This window comes from Salvelinus alpinus, chromosome 7, assembly GCF_045679555.1.
Source record: "Salvelinus alpinus chromosome 7, SLU_Salpinus.1, whole genome shotgun sequence".
In the NCBI taxonomy this organism is placed as follows: domain Eukaryota; kingdom Metazoa; phylum Chordata; class Actinopteri; order Salmoniformes; family Salmonidae; genus Salvelinus; species Salvelinus alpinus.
This window is the reverse complement of record NC_092092.1, coordinates 20,634,011-20,650,509: the sequence shown is the minus strand read 5'-3', so window position 1 is coordinate 20,650,509 and position 16,499 is coordinate 20,634,011. Positions and strand designations below refer to the sequence as shown.

At 41.2% G+C, this 16,499-nt stretch overlaps 2 protein-coding genes across 4 annotated transcripts in view; one reads left to right on the top strand and one right to left on the bottom strand.

Moving 5' to 3' along the window:
* Positions 1 to 3,303, bottom strand: part of LOC139580554 (fibulin-7) — a 23,592-nt gene extending 20,289 nt beyond the window's left edge. For both annotated transcript variants that reach the window (XM_071409369.1, XM_071409370.1), the window contains exon 1: positions 2,744 to 3,303. In XM_071409369.1, the coding sequence (XP_071265470.1) occupies positions 2,744 to 2,821 (78 nt within the window). In that variant the 5' untranslated portion in view covers positions 2,822 to 3,303. The remainder of the gene's footprint in view (positions 1 to 2,743) is intronic.
* Positions 3,273 to 16,499, top strand: part of LOC139580553 (zinc finger CCCH domain-containing protein 6) — a 17,846-nt gene continuing 4,619 nt past the window's right edge. Inside the window, exons 1-12 of one of the 2 annotated variants that reach the window (XM_071409368.1) lie at positions 3,273 to 3,389; positions 6,869 to 7,106; positions 7,451 to 7,588; positions 8,113 to 8,392; positions 8,634 to 8,806; positions 9,668 to 9,805; positions 10,394 to 10,508; positions 11,122 to 11,231; positions 11,650 to 11,933; positions 15,378 to 15,640; positions 15,741 to 15,965; positions 16,245 to 16,424. In XM_071409368.1, coding sequence (XP_071265469.1) covers positions 8,275 to 8,392; positions 8,634 to 8,806; positions 9,668 to 9,805; positions 10,394 to 10,508; positions 11,122 to 11,231; positions 11,650 to 11,933; positions 15,378 to 15,640; positions 15,741 to 15,965; positions 16,245 to 16,424 — 1,606 coding nt within the window. In that variant the 5' untranslated portion in view covers positions 3,273 to 3,389; positions 6,869 to 7,106; positions 7,451 to 7,588; positions 8,113 to 8,274. Of the gene's footprint in view, positions 3,390 to 4,217; positions 5,042 to 6,868; positions 7,107 to 7,450; positions 7,589 to 8,112; positions 8,393 to 8,633; positions 8,807 to 9,667; positions 9,806 to 10,393; positions 10,509 to 11,121; positions 11,232 to 11,649; positions 11,934 to 15,377; positions 15,641 to 15,740; positions 15,966 to 16,244; positions 16,425 to 16,499 lie in introns of those variants that run through there. The other variant, XM_071409367.1, reaches the window with a different exon arrangement.

Here is a 16,499-nt window from a genome sequence, read left to right as displayed (position 1 = left end):
GTAAAGTACAGATACCCCAAAAAACGACTTAAGTAGTACTTTAATGTATTCTTCCTTAAGTGGTTTACACCACTGAGTATTATTATAGTAATGTAGCGACCTGGTTGTGAGTTCAGAGATGAAATAAGAATAACATTCATATCGTTGTGTTATTACTGTATTAGAATTATGACTGTGGCCTGCCACCTGGTCATGGAAGATTCAGAAATACTATCCTTTTATTAAGATTCAGAAGTCATACCCAGGATTCCTGAAAGAAAGAGCCTGACAACGACCTTTAGGTCAAAACAGTGCACCTGAAAGTTATTGGCTGTGCGTACACTACTTCTAAAGTAATCCCCTTCTAGCCACAGCTGTCTCCGCTAGCCCTCAAAACCCTCCTCCCCCTGGTCCTGGTACTCACTTGGAGGAACATGTGAGAGGCCGCCACACCATGCACCTCTCACTGTCTGTCTCTCTCCCTCTCTCTCTACCCCTCTCTCTCTCTACCACTCCCTCTCTCTCCCTCTCTCCATTCTTCACTTTCTCCTTCTTCTCCAGTGTCAGACAATACAGCAGCTGGACCAAAGCTGTTTGACAGATGTCTGTCAGTGAGACCTCTGTCCAGAACCCTGGCCCTCTGTATATTTACATGGCAGGAAACACAGAGGTTGCATCCTAAATTACACCCTATTTCCTATATAGTGCAATACATTTGACTGAGGTCAATGCAAAGTAATGCACTATATAGGGAATAGGGTGCCATTTGGGACACAGCTACAGACTCATTGGATAACAAACCCTGAATGGACCAGCTTTGTATTCAGCTTCAGCACATAGCCTGGATGCCATGAGCCCATGAGCTATTTGAGAGCAGGCTGTTGACAGATAAGCTCATTCCAAAGTCTCAGAGAACAGTGAAATAAATGGCTGTTTGCTAATCCTTTTCAATCATATTTAAGTCTGTAGAAAAGTGCAATTTCTCAGGTGAGGGCATACCTTGCATACTTGAAATGACAATCAATGCCCACTGTTAGTACTGCAATAACTTTCCTAAACTTAAGCAATCCCATTGATTCTGCCCTTGAGGCAGAACTGCCCGTATAAAGGTAAGTTCTCAGAGGGGCATTGGCCAAGAGTAGGCCCTATGCTTCAATAAGACTTCTTCCCTGTGCTCTTTTCTTTTCTTTGACGACTCTCCCCCAGGGTAAAGGGAAATGCCACTAACTGACACAGTAGTGGACTCATATCCATCCTAGCAACACACACAGACACACACACACACACACACACACAAACCAGGGCTCAGACTAAAATGTTTCCCTTGATGGCACCAGCCCATGATTTGTTCGCACCCAAATGAAATTGCAACGTCACTCAATTGAAAACATTTGTATCATCTTATGAAGTAATTCATAGTGCTTTATTAAAACGTGTAGTAGACTACTGAGATGCTATTCAAGAAACACGTTGCTTCATCATCTTTTCATGTTGTTATTCAAATCATTTTTATGTGCAACCTAATTCAGTGATTGTCTTGCATTTTGGGTTGACAATGATGCTAATGTGGTTAGATTTTACTGTTAAAATAGGGCTCCAGAATGTTCTGGTTTGTTTTTGTTCAATAGAGAGGAATTTGCCTGCATCTTTATGTGCACTAATATCATAGGTTAACAGTATATTTGGGGCTAATTCACCACCCAAGTAAGTGGAATCTCAAATCACATTAGCTAGATTGTTGACTCTAAATATAATACCCACTGCTAGTATGTAAATATAACAGTCAATGTTGAATATCCCCAAAAACGTTGCAGTTGTAGCCTAGTGCCCAATAAGGCCTTTGCAATCCCAATGGTCAATGCGCATTTTCCCGCGCTCCATAGCCCTATCGCAAACCATCACATATCTTGTTATAAATAGTTGCCATTGAGCTCAAAATTGGGAGCTGACACAGTTGAATAGCTGTGTTTTCCCGCAATATGATTTTTTTAATGTTATACAATCAGAACACTCGCTCCACACAGCAGCAGGCCCCAGCGAAAGAGGTAGAGGGGCAGGCAGACACTGTCATTACAGGAATCATGAGTATAATGAACTTTACTGTTTGACCAAATCATGGTTTTAGCCTTTTGAGAGAGGTGACCATGTAGAATGTGGAGTTCGCACTGATGCGAATGGTCCCAGTCTGGAGCCCTGCGCGCGCACACACACACACACACACACAGTGGACTCATATATAGATGGCTTGTTTTAGAATCCTGGAAAAAGATGACGAAAGGCGTCCAAGAGTCAGTGCTCATGGCTTCCCTCTTATAAACTTTCGATATGTATTTTCCCTTGCTCAATGGGATATTTGTGTAATCCTGTAAGGACAGTCTTTGCTCATTTGTGATGAGGACATGGCCAATAATAGCCTACATGTTCAAATCATGGCTAAACCTTTTACATTGGAACATACCAGGGATGGATAGCAATTCCAAGTTATGGTTTGTTTTGTCTGGGGAAGAACATGAAGGACTACGTGTACAGTTAACAAAACACCTGCAAGACATATTTATATACGTGTTAATGTAGCCTTCTTTTCTGAGCGTAACATAAAGCTAATCAACTGTAGCCTAGAGTAACTTTTGCAGCATGGGTTGTTGTTGAGGAAAAAAACTATAACTTTTCCAACAAAATATTCCTAAAAATTACGCATCTCTACGCGTAATAAGCATGTAGCCTACCACACATACACAGATGATGAGGTGCGAAGACTACAAACCTGTCCGCCACCATGGCAAGTATGGATAGTTGTCAGACACAGAAAAAGCAAACCGCTGCGCAGCATTGATAGTGCCATAACTCTAATTCCAACTGGATTGGTGTTGGAATGATATCCGAATTGTTCTCCAAATGGTCAAACTTAGTCAGGTGTTTAAAGAATAGAAAACCAACGAACTCAACTTCGATTTCCGAAACTCCTCCTGAGCGTTTGCGCAAATGAACTGTCAGTTTGTGGATTCAGGATGGGAAGTAAGATACTTCTCGTCAGTTGGTACGAGCGACGGTTGGGATGCGGTGCGCTCCCGTGCCCGTCCGTGCGCTCTTGGATAGACTATGATGAGAGTGAGCCTGAATCTACTGCTTAACCTAACTGAAAATGTAGACTTTGAAAAGCAATGGATGTACTAGGAATAATCCCTCCCACCAACACCCCAGTCGCGTTTCTCTCTCCAATGTTCTGTTCTTCTTCTCATTGGCTGTGTCGCCATTCCCAGACTCAGACCGAATAGAGGAAGCAACCATCTGTGAGTTCATGGGGTGAAACAAAACTATTGCCATGTGGGTTCTTATGACTGGGGATGTATTTATAGGCTATTTTTTTTTACAGTGATCAATTTACAGCAAGTCATTGCAGAAGTTGACTGGTGAGTTTGTAAACTTTACATGCACGTAAATAGGATGCTTTACCATTAGGCCTTGGGTTGGAATTATTTTTGATGAGGCCAAATCTGCCCCCTGCGCCCAGGTTACACGAATTCCTAGGAAAACATCAAGGGAATGGAGCAGGTAGACTCGCATCATAGCAGGCATATTAGCCTACTTCGCAATAACGCATAGGCTATTCATTCAGCTAAATTATTGTTTTTGTTATACCCCAGAAACATGGCTACCGGTTTTGATGGAACAACATAATATTGATTATAGAAGCTGCATATAAAACAGGGCTTAAGTCTGTTTGTGATCACTTTGATTTATTATTTGGGTTGAAGCGACACACGCTGGCGGTACTTGGAATAATCTTTCTTGTGCGCGAATTTATCTGGAATTGACACACAGCCTAAATACGAGTTGTATTTACAATGGTGTTTGTCCTTCACTGGTTTCCTTTTCTTGTGGCATCAGGTCACGAATCTTGCTGCTGTGGTGGCACACTGTGGTATTTCACCCAATATATATGGCAGTTAAGGAAAATTAGATTTGTTTTCGAATTATTTGTGGGTCTGTGTAATCTGAGGGCAATATGGGTATCTAATATGGTCATACACTTGGCAGGTTAGGAAGTGCAGCGCTGTGTCCACCTCATTTTGTGGGAAGTGTGCACATAGCCTACCTTCTCTTGAGAGCCAGGTCTGCCTACGGCGGCCTCTCTCAATAGAAAGGCTAAGCTCACTGTCTCTCTCTCTCTCTCTCTCTGACACACACACACACACACACACACACACACACACACAATATATAACAGCATAAAGGTCGTGATTGATTTTATTCCATACAATTTATAAGGCGAAAGATTATGATCTGTGAGAAATACAGAAAGGGTCAAAACAAGAATGTCAATTTTACAAATCAGTCCGCTGACAACAACATTGTTAACTTCTCTAGTGAGCCTTATACCCTTTATTCTTGCACCAGGTGCAAAAAAAATTTGACACATTTTTAGGCCAATGGGTATAGCAAAAGATCCCGCAACAATATTTGGACCAATTACTTTGTAGAGTTTTGTTGTGCCTTGTCTCTGATAGGACATTATACGTGGAAGAATACATTAGAAAAAATAGGATGTTCTTCGGTTTCCGAGAAGCCATTTTGAGAACATGTTTCGGGCGCAATGTCCTATGACGATGAAGATGCTGAAACCAACGAAAATTGTTACAAATCTGTGTGTTTCTCCCTCCGTCTCCAATATCTCGATACCATGGCAGCAGTCAACCGGCGGGATGATAATAACAAAGCGGGGTATCAAGCTGTGCTTGCTGGGTTAATACGTCATTGAAATGAGAGAGGAGAAAGAATGTCTGTTGCCTGTCTCTGTTTGAGACTTGTAACGGTTACCGTGAGTTTTTTCCAGTCTCCATGAAATCTACCAGCATTTCTCACGACACAACCCAACACCAACGGCCTCAGACTGAATAGCCTACAACAACTCAGTCTTGTTTCGAAAGGAGAAAGGCATTTCCAGCCGTTGTTGTTTCCACCTACCGTCCATGGCTTCTGTGAGCCTGGTCTCCAGTCCCCCAACCCCCGTTGTTGTTCTTGACAAAAACATGACAGACTCTGAGCTTGCAGAGGAGGAAAGGTCGAGTAACATTCTTATCTGTCTGGAATTATATCTTCTTTACCCACTCATCTGTGCGTCTCAACAACATGCTTGTGTTACTGTTGTGTTATGAGCCGAATTTGTATTCGAATGACTCAGACAACGCTTCGTTGTTGAAGTCGGGCCTTTTCACATATGATTATTTCATGCATGCGTTATAGCGAGGTACTAGTAACATTATCCCGCTGTCCAAAACAGAATTCCCATCACGAAACACCCATTTGGAAGCATAGCGACATCGCATCAATGTTCCACTGTATCATTGACTGAGTGAGGATATGGGATGGGTTTGGTTAGTTATCATGGTCATATCATATTGTTGCATTCTGTAGGGGGTTATGTAAATGTAGATGATGTAATAGCCTTAGCCCCGCCCCAGTCATGATGCGCTTCTTTACCACCCCCTATCGAACACCACACAAATTGCTGAGAGGATTGTGAATGAGAATCTGCCTCTGCTGTGCTGTAATGCCAGTGTTGAATGACTGTCTCTGTCAGTTGATGATGTCGATAACTCCCACACTCTCTCACAATCATTAGAAGCCCCTTTAATTTGATCTATTTGCCAGTGTTATTAGATGTTTAGCTTGCACCACTGGGAAAAAAGAAGGATGCTTTTAATGCAGCACTAGTTTTACGTTTGTGGGAACTACATTATATATGATATATAAAAAGAAATTGGCACTTCTGATATAAAAAAAAAGTTTGACTTGATTTCAGTAGAAATGCCCAAACCGGAATAGTAACCAAATCAGTACAGGTAGTCAATTGGCATATTTAGGACGTCGCTTTAAAAATATGGGTGATGCACCTGGTATGGAATGACCTGTGTGATTTTCTGGTTTCACATCAACAAGTAACAGAATTATTGGTGGAGATATGCATGAATAAGCATGATGTTTATCAACAGGAATGTATGTGTTGTTTATTTCAATTGCCAGTGTTTCCCATCTTTTGAAATGCATCCACTTTATACTAAGGCCCATCACCAACCAATCTGAACTCTACGGTCATTACATGAACATGTAGCAGTTCATATATTGTCAGCTTTCCCCATTGCAAAACATCCAGCATGCACATCTTCCACAAAGAACGCTATTACATGCCCCAACCAGCTCCTTCATATCCCATAACTATTCCTTTATCAGGACTGTTTGATATTAAATTGCAGCTCAGTACATGTTAATTACATAGACCCCTGGTTCCACAACTGTCCCTTTACCCCGAGAATACATTTATGCCCTGACTTACAGTACATGAACTGTGTGAATTATCACATTTTGCCTGAACACATCAAGTTTGCGCTGTCAAACTCACCCCACCTCTTTAGTTTAACCGGAATGTTAAAATCACAACATTTGTTTACCAGAATGTTAAAATCACAACATTTATTTACCTACATGTCAAAGTCACAACATTTGTTTACCAGAATGTTAAAATCACAACATTTGTTAACCTACATGTCAAAATCACAACATTTGTTTACCTCAATGTTAAAATCACAAATGCTTCATATGTGTATCTGGCCCATAGAAAAGGGTGCTAGAGGGTTGATGGGATTCTCACAAAAAAATACAAAAGTAAATATTTCTAGTGATTTATTGACAAAAACACAGTTGTTTCTAATTCTGTAGAACACTGAAGTTCATTCGAACAATTTCTTCTTAAATTTCTCTAAAAATTTAATTTCAGTGATAGAAAAGTTGATTTTGACACAGTTTATTGAGATTGAAAATGGCCTATTTGGTTTCCTGTCCACTTTTTGATTCTCTAAATTGATATTGACATGTTATGTTCTGTTTAAAGAGAGGATGGTGAATTGGAAGATGGAGAAATAGATGATGAAGGGATTGGGATTGAAGAGGAGAGCAAAGAAGAAGTCAAAGAAGTGAATGAAGAAAAGGAAGAGAAAGTAAAGGAAAATGAGAAAGAAAAGGAAAAAGACATAGAGAAAGAAGACAAGACACACAGGCACTCCAGAAAAAGATACAAAAAAACAAGAGAGAAGAGGAGGTCAAAGAGAAGGAGACGCGACAGTCGGAAAGTAAGACCAGAATCATGAAATCAACACCTGGCATCGTTAAAGTACAGTCCTCCAACAATTACAATAAGAAATATGATCGGTCTGCAAAATCCTACAACTCTGCATGTGAAACACTGCTTTTGATTTTGTAGACTTTCAGGTTTTGACGTGACTTAATTGACCTTTAGACCTACGAATCGATTTATTTAGATATTTTCAACTTCCTTAGTTTTTCTCTATGGACCCGATTCAGTTGAGATAAGCACTTACAACTCAAACTTTTGTTTACGTTATTCATTAATTACAGTGTGAAACAGAAAATGAAGTCATAATACCATCCTAAGTATTGCTCTCCTCTCTCCCAGCATCACTCCCCCTCCAGTAGCTCCAGTTCTGACAGCTATGAGTCCTCCCTGGAGAGGCCAGAGAGAGACAGGCCCAAGAACAAGAAGAACCAAGACAGGTCACACCGTGGTGGTGACTATGATGGCCAGTCAGCTCAGGTAAATATGTCATTGTTTGGTAACATTTATATGTATTACAATTCATAAGCATTTAGAACATTTATATTAATTTATTAAGAATATACAAACATAAGCTTTGAAGGGTGGAACTTTTGTGTGGAAAAACTCATTCTGATTGGCTGGGCCTGGCTCCCCAGTGGTTGATCATATGAAATCCATAGATTAGGGCCTAATTAATTTATTTCATTTGACTGATTTCAACTGTGAGTAAAATCTTTGAAATTGTTGCATGTTGCATTTATATTTTTGTTACATATATTTAAAGTATTTATAGGCATGTATAAGTAAGTAAGTGAGCCTTGGACAAGTAAGTCTTGTCCGAGCCAGAACAGCCCATAGGGCAGGAGCCTATCAGGAGGCAGCTTGTCATTTACAAGTACACTCCCTGGACAGGACACTAGTCTATCGCAGGGTCTATAGGCATGCATAAACAAGCATTTTTATCATATACAATACCTTTTCAATAACAACATTACCATCTCTTCTGACTGACTCTCCTTCAGCATGGGTGTGATCCATCAAGTGGTGGCCATGGCAACTCACAGAGGTCAGAGAGGTCAGCAGGTCGACACAGGAGTGGTAGTGGTGACTATGACAAGTACAGCGACTACAGCGAAGACAAGTATGACTATGAGGGAGAGGGGGGTGATTATGATGAGGAGGAGATGTGGCAGGGGAAAGACTCTATATCTCCTAGCCAAGGCCTGGGCAGGGGACGCGGTTCCAAGGACCAGATGAAGAGAGGTGGCATGAAGGGCATGCAGAAACAACAACAGCAGCAGTGTATGTATGGCCTGTGTGAATTGTGTTGATTTTGTGTTGAAGTGTTTTGTCGAATGATATTCAAGTTTGTCGAAGTTAACAGTCTAGTGGCTATAGTAGTGTAAAGTGTGTCCATTTTGGATTTTTATATCACCTCTGACAAATTTGGTTTTTATTTTATTGCAGCTTACATAAATGCTTTACAAAGATCTATGTATTAGATCCTGTTGTTCTGACTTTTAATGGTTGTTGTGTTTTTCAGTTAGTGGTCAGCGGGGGCGGGGCAGAGGAGGTGGAGTGGGAGGAAGGGGGCGGGGCAACATGCTCAACAAGAACAACAAGAAGCAGATGCAGCAGATGAAGGGCAACAAGAACTGGGGGCGTGGCCGGGGGCGAGGCGGGGGGGCCGAGCAGGCCGGAGAGGGGATGAAGCAGGTAAAGAACAAAGATGGCTTAAATTGCAATTCAGGCGCTTTCCCAATATGTCTTTCCTCAATTGCTTGCATCCTCTCTCCTCGCCTCCTTTTCAAAAAGCATTGGAGAAGAAGGTCAGATGGGAAGGATCTTGGATTTCCTCCAATGCAGTTTGAGAAGGTGATGAGGAGAGAAGATGAGAGGAATCTAGAAAAGACTAATTGAGAAAGAGCAATAGAATTGTTAGAATGTACCTCAGTTGGTTTAGAGTTTAGACCAATCCATTTTGTCCCTTTGGTGACCTTGTCCATAAGAAGGAAGTAAGGGCCCTCCTGGTGTTTTTTTTTTTATAGAAGAAATGTAAAGATCATTTCTCTATATAAAAATCTAGTATTGTTACAATCTACCTGTTACCTTCAGACCAGGGGAGAACGACTGCCCACTTGCATTGTGGATTTCAAGTTGAAGGCCGTCTGCGGTAATGCAGGCATTGTTTCTAGAAAACAGGACACTCCATTATAGTGAATGGCGAAATGGGGATTTTTGTGGTACTTTAAAATCACACACAGACAAAGGGATCATTTAGTTGCTAATGGAGGCCTGTAGTACCTCAGTCGGCCTTCAAGTTTAGATACTCCATGAGAGGGGGCAGCACTAGGCTAGCCTGCAACATCACTTCCTAGAGCAGCTCAAACTGCAATGTTTCCAAAAATCTCTCCCTGTAGCAAGATGGCGACATGCTGTAATGACACTTCCTGGTCATCAAATGCACCACTGAGCATTCTCATAGGAAACAATAGGGTGACGTCATTGATGGCTTCATCCATATTTTTTACAGTCTGCTTCAGACCAATGTTGTCCCTTTGGTTGTCTTATCCATAGGAGGGTGGTGGGAAGGGCCCTCCTGGTGGTTTTCAGAAGAAGCGTCCCATTATGACCAAGGAGTTCATTAACCAACACACGGTGGAACACAACGGGAGATACATCTGTAAATACTTCCTGGAGGGACGATGTATCAAGGTAAATACTTCCTGGAGGGATTGCATCAAGGTAAATACTTCCTGGATGGACTGCATCAAGGTAAATACTTCCTGGGGGGATTGCATCAAGGTAAATATTTCCTGGAGAGACGATGTATCAAGGTAAATACTTCCTAGAGGGACTGCATCAAGGTAAATATTTCCTGGAGGGACGATGTATCAAGGTAAATACTTCCTAGAGGGACTGCATCAAGGTAAATACTTCCTAGAGGGACTGCATCAAGGTAAATACTTCCTAGAGGGACTGCATCAAGGTAAATACTTCCTAGAGGGACTGCATCAAGGTAAATACTTCCTAGAGGGACTGCATCAAGGTAAGTCAAGTCAAGTCGGCACCTCTAAGGTGAATGTAACAACAGAAATTTCGGTTACACTCTTGAAGGTCTACAGGTATAATGCATTATGGCACGCTCATAATTATACGCCTTGTTATAAGTATCTATGAACTGCTTAGGCAGTGCAAAATCAATGAATGTACTTTTTAGGCTGGTATGCTGATTTGCTTTAAAAAGAACAACCTTGTATTCTATCTCTGTCTGCCTCACACATCATATTCGCCCTCTTTCAGGGGGACCAGTGTAAGTTTGAACATGAGCTGGTTACTCCAGACAAGAAGAAGGAGCTGTGTAAATTCTACCTCCAAGGATACTGCAGTAAAGGAGACAACTGCATCTACATGCACAATATCCTTCAATATGAATCACCAACAAATATTCTGGAATTGTCTCTGTCATTGCGTGGAATTGCCAAATCTATTTTTTATTAGGTTAATTCGTGAAGGTAACAGAAATTCCAATTCCTCTTTGATAAGCAATGGATTGGAATTGGAATTTAAGTTTACTATCTGAAATGACTGGATTGAAATGGAATTGACCCCAACCCTGGAATGAAATCATTACTCTAACTCTAGAGGGTTCATGCTTATCTGATCAACTTCAAATGAGAGGAATTAGTTGACTTCCCTCATCTGTTTAGTCATGATGACTCATTGGGTCAGTAGATGGCCATCATATATTGACTAGGCTAGAGATTCTCTTCATAAAATACTATGTAATATGTGTGTTGTATGTGAGATAAGTGATGTCCTATACTGATATGCAATGTAATATGTGTACTAATATGTGAGTCTAGAGCCCAGATTTAAACTTTGATGTATTCTTTAGAATTAGAAAAACTTTATTGTCCACACAATGTGAAAATGTGTCTTTGGCTTCACCACATAAAAACAGACAATTGTAATACACTTATTTGTAATACACTTATTCCTCCATACTTGTCCTTGACTCGTGGCTGTACGTGAATATCCCTGTAAGTTTTTTCATACTGGAGCCAAGTGTTATCAGGGAGACAACTGTAAATTCTCGCATGATCCTTTGAATGATGTGACCAAAGACCTGCTTGATAAGGTAAGAAAAACATCATAATCATAAACGCCACAAACTGAAATATTGTGGGTCTAAACCAGGACTAGACAACCCTGTTCCTGGAGTGCAGCAGGTACTGCAGGATTTTGTACCAACTAGGCACCACGCCAGACCAACCTAGCTAATTGATCAGTTCAGTGATCAAAAACATGAAGTGCCTGCGGCCCTCCAGGACCAGGGTTGCCTACCCCCTGTCTAAACGGTCTGCGTCTTAAAACCATTACACTAACAACTTAGTGATTGTGTGTGGATCAAAATAGCAACATCTAATAGCAACATCTATCAAAAGTCTAAATTCTGAACAGTAGTTCACTAGTTCCTTACCCACAGCCATACAGTGAAGAGTATAGCTTTTGCATCAGATTGTTTGCTTCATTGTGTTTCTACGTATTGTCTTCAGATCATCAACACAGAGGAGGAGATCGCCCATGAAGATGAGATGGAGTTGGAGGACCTGAGGAAACAGGGGATTGCCCCCCTGCCTAAACCCCCTCCTGGGGTGGGGCTGCTGCCCACACCGGGTCCTGGTGGTCCTGGGTCTGGAGGTCCTAACCCTGGTCCTGGACCCTCCAGCCCACAGGAGGCGGGAAGCAGTGGGGGGAACTCCGGGGGAAAGAAGATCCCCTCTCTGTTTGAGATTGTGGTGAAACCTACAGTGGACCTGGCTCAGAAGATTGCTCAAAGGTAGCTTTACTTTTACCTGACATGCTCACGTAATCTTCAGTATAATGTAAATGTTTTTTTTCACAATTTGTCAGCTATACAGTTGAAGTCGGAAGTTTACATACACTTAGGATTTCTCAACCACTCCACAAATTTCTTGTTAACAAACTATAGTTTTGGCAAGTCGGTTAGGACATCTACTTTGTGAATGACACAAGTAATTTTTCCAACAATTGTTTACAGACAGATTATTTCACTTATAATTCACTGTATCACAATTCCAGTGGGTCAGAAGTTTACATACACTAAGTTGACTGTGCTTTTAAAGTGCTTGTAAAATTCCCAAAAATGATGTCATGGCTTTGGAAGCTTTTGATAGGATAATTGACATCATTTGAGTCAATTGGAGGTGTACCTGTGGATGTATTTCAAGGCCTACCTTCAATCTCAGTGCCTCTTTGCTTGACATCATGGGAAAATCAAAAGAAATCAGCCAAGACTTCAGAAAACAAATTGTAGTCCTCCACAAGTCTGGTTCATCCTTGGGAGCAATTTCCAAATGCCTGAAGGTACCACGTTCATCTGTACAAACAATAGTACGCAATTATAAACACAGTGGGACCACGCAGCCGTCATACCGCTCAGGAAGGAGACGCACTCTATCTCCTAGAGATGAACGTACTTTTGCGCGAAAAGTGCAAATCAATCCCAGAACAACAGCATAGGACCTTGTGAAGATGCTGGAGGAAACAGGTACAAAAATATCTATATCTACAGTAAAACGAGTCCTATATCGACATAACCTGAAAGGCACCTCAGCAAGGAAGAAGTCACTGCTCCAAAACCGCCATAAAAAAAGCCAGACTATGGTTTGCAACTGCACATGTGCACAAAGAATGTACTTTTTGGAGAACTTCTGACCCACTGGGAATGTGATGAAAGAAATAAAAGCTGAAATAAATCATTCTCTCTACTATTATTCTGACATTTCACATTCTTAAAATAAAGTGGTGATCCTAACTGACCTAAAACAGGTAATTTTTACTAGGATTAAATGTCAGGAATTGTGAAAAACTGAGTTTAAATGTATTTGGCTCAGGTGTATGTAAACTTCCGACTTCAACTGTATATAATATTCTCTTTAATATATACACTACCGTTCAAAAGTTTGGGGTCACTTAGAAATGTCCTTGTTTTTGAAAGAAAAGTAAAAAAAAAAAAAAAAAAAAAAAAAAATCCATTAAAATAACATCAAATTGATCAGAAATAAAGGGTAGACATTGTTAATTTTGTAAATGACTATTGTAGCTGGAAACGGCAGATTTTTTATGGAATATCTACATAGGCGTACAGAGGCCCATTATCAGCAACCATCACTCCTGTGTTCCAATGGCACGTTGTGTTAGCTAATCCAAGTTTATAATTTTAAAAGGCTAATTGATCATTAGAAAACCCTTTTGCAATTATGTTAGCACAGCTGAAAACTGTTGTTCTAATTAAAGAAGCAATAAAACTGTCCTTCTTTAGACTAGTTGAGTATCTAGAGCATCAGCATTTGTGGGTTCGATTACATGCTCAAAATGGCCAGAAACAAAGAACTTTCTTCTGAAACTCGACAGTCTATTCTTGTTCTGAGAAATTAAGGCTATTCCATGCAATAAATTACCAAGAAACTGAAGATCTCGTACAACGCTGTGTACTACTCCCTTCACAGAACAGTGCAAACTGGGTCTAACCAGAATAGAAAGAGGAGTGGGAGGCCTCGGTGCACAACTGAGCAAGACGACAAGTAGATTAGAGTGTCTAGTTTGAGAAACAGACGCCTCACAAGTCCTCAACTGGCAGCTTCATTAAATAGCACCCGCAAAACACCAGTCTCAACGTCAACAGTGAAGAGGCGACTCCGGGATGCTAGCCTTCTAGGCAGAGTTCCTCTGTCCAGTGTCTGTGTTCTTTTGCCCATCTTAATCTTTTCTTTTTATTGGCCAGTCTGAGATATGGCTTCTTCTTTTTTTTAACTCTGCCTAGAAGGTCAGCATCCTGGAGTCGCCTCTTCATTTACAACATTATGTCTGCACTGTATTTCTGATAAATGTTATGTTATTTTAATGGGGGAAAAATTGACTTTTCTTTAAAAAACAAGGACATTTCTAAGTGACCCCAAACTTTTGAACGGTAGTGTATGTCCATGCTCTTACTCAGTTGTGCACCGGGGCCTCCAACTCCTCTTTCTATTCTGGTTAGAGCCAGTTTGCGCTGTTCTGTGATAAATACAGTACCAGTCAAAAGTTTGGACACACCTACTCATTCCAGGTTTTTATTTTTTATTTATTTGTTTCTACATTGTAGAATGAAACTATAAAATAACACATATGGAATCATGTAGTAACCAAAAAAGTGTTAAACAAATCAAAATATATTTGAGATTCTTCAAAGTAGCCACCCTTTTCCTTGATGACAGCTTTGCACACGCTTGGCATTCTCTCATGAGGAGGTAGTCACCTGGAATGCATTTCAATTAAGAGGTGTGCCTTGTTAAAAGTTAATTTGTGGAATTTCTTTCCTTCTTAATACATTTGACCCAATCAGTTGGGTTGTGACAAGGTAGGAGTGGTATACTGAATATTATGGAAAGAACAGCTCAAATAAGCAAAGAGAAATGACAGTCCATCATTACTTTTAAGACATGAAGGTCAGTCAATCTGGAAAATTTGAGGAACCTTTTTGGTAACTACATGATTCCATATGTGTTATTTCATAGTTTTGATGTCTTCACTATTATTCTACAATGTAGAAAATAGTCAAAATAAGAAAAACCCTTGATTGAGTAGGTGTGTCCAAACTTTTCACTGGTATTGTGTATATACAACCACACACACAATTGAGTGCACAAAACATTAGGAACACCTGTTCTTTCCATTGCATAGACGGACCAGGAGAATCCTGGTGAAAGCTATGATCCCTTATTGATGTCACTTGTTAAATCCACTTCAATCAGTGTTAAAGAAGGATTTTTAAGCCTTGAGACAATTGAGACATGGGTTGTGTATGTGTGCCATTCAGAGGGTGAATGGGCAAGACAAAAAATGTAAGTGCCTTTGAATGGGGTATGGTAGTAGGTGCCAGGCGAACCGATTTGTGTCTAGAACTGCAACGCTGCTGGGTTTTTAACGCTCAACAGTTTCCCGTGTGTATCAAGAATGGTCCACCACCCAAAGGACATCCAGCCAACTTGACACAACTGTGGGAAGCATTGGAATCAACATGGGTCAGCATCCCTGTGGAATACTTTCGACACCTTCTTGAGTTGTTGCCCAATGTATTGAGGCTGTTCTGGGGGGTGGGGGGTGCAACTCAATATTAGGAAGGTGTTCTTAATATTTTGTACACTGTGTTTATTATCCCATTAAATTTGTTATAAAACAATCCCCTGAATTAATTAATGCATATTTTTGGGGGTTGCAGTGGATCCAACTTCAACTGTCAGTCTGGAGGCCAGTTTCAGGGTGATGAGTTTGGTGGAGGGGGTCCCGATGACAACATGCAGCAGAGTGGACCCAATGGCCCACCCCCTGTCCTCCCTCCGGGGTCTCCCCCTGGCTCCATGGGGGGTCCCTCTCCTCCCTATCCATCCCACACTGGGCCACCAATGCAGCAACAGCAGAACCCCCCTGGACAGCACCCCCAACACCAACCACCCCATGGGTTCCCCATGCCACCACCTCCAGGTATTTACTAGCTTTCTTCTCTATATATTGGGTTCTCTCAATGCATATGTAGAGTTTGATTAATTACAACCTCTCATTTGCTGTTTATTCCTGCCTCCAGGTCCGCCACCACCCTTCCTGGGTCACCGACCCAATATGAACTTGAACCCCAATATGAACATGAACCTCCAGAGGCCCCCTCCACCGTTCCCTCCATTCCCAGACCCCATGCAGATGCTTCAGAACATGAACGTGCCGTTCCAAACCATGGGAGCCGTGGGCCAAAACCCTGCAGAGTTCTTTAACAACTTCTTCAGGAACCAGGCTCAGGCCATGGGCCAAGGAGGTTGGTTTTACAATGATACATGGATGAATGTCTCTTATAGTAAGGAATAAGCAGATAATGCAGATAATAGCCATCAATTTGTTATGTCAAGGATTTAATTATTTACAGTATGTGGGTTTTTCAGTCTAAATGCTCCAAGCAATGACCATATTCTATTCTGTTATAGCTTTCCTTTTTTTATATTCAGTTCTTTCGATGTGTTAGCAGATGTTGATTCATTAAAACCTCTCACTCTCTGCATATTCTTCCTCATATCTCCCCACCTCCTCTCTCCATTAGACATGGGTATGCCTTTCAGTCAGAACACCTCCCAACAGCAGGGGAGCCCTGACTCCCAAATGCTGTCCCAGATGCAGGGCCTACCCCCTGCAGTACAGAAGGCCCTGCTCCTACACCTACAGCAGCAGCAAGGCAGTGAGCCACAAGGTTTTGAGGAACAAGGTGGCAAGACCCCTAAAGGTGAGTGTGAAGGATTATTTATTTACAGCAAAGTGAAACAGTCTTGTACTCATCACCAAATATTACCATTTAATA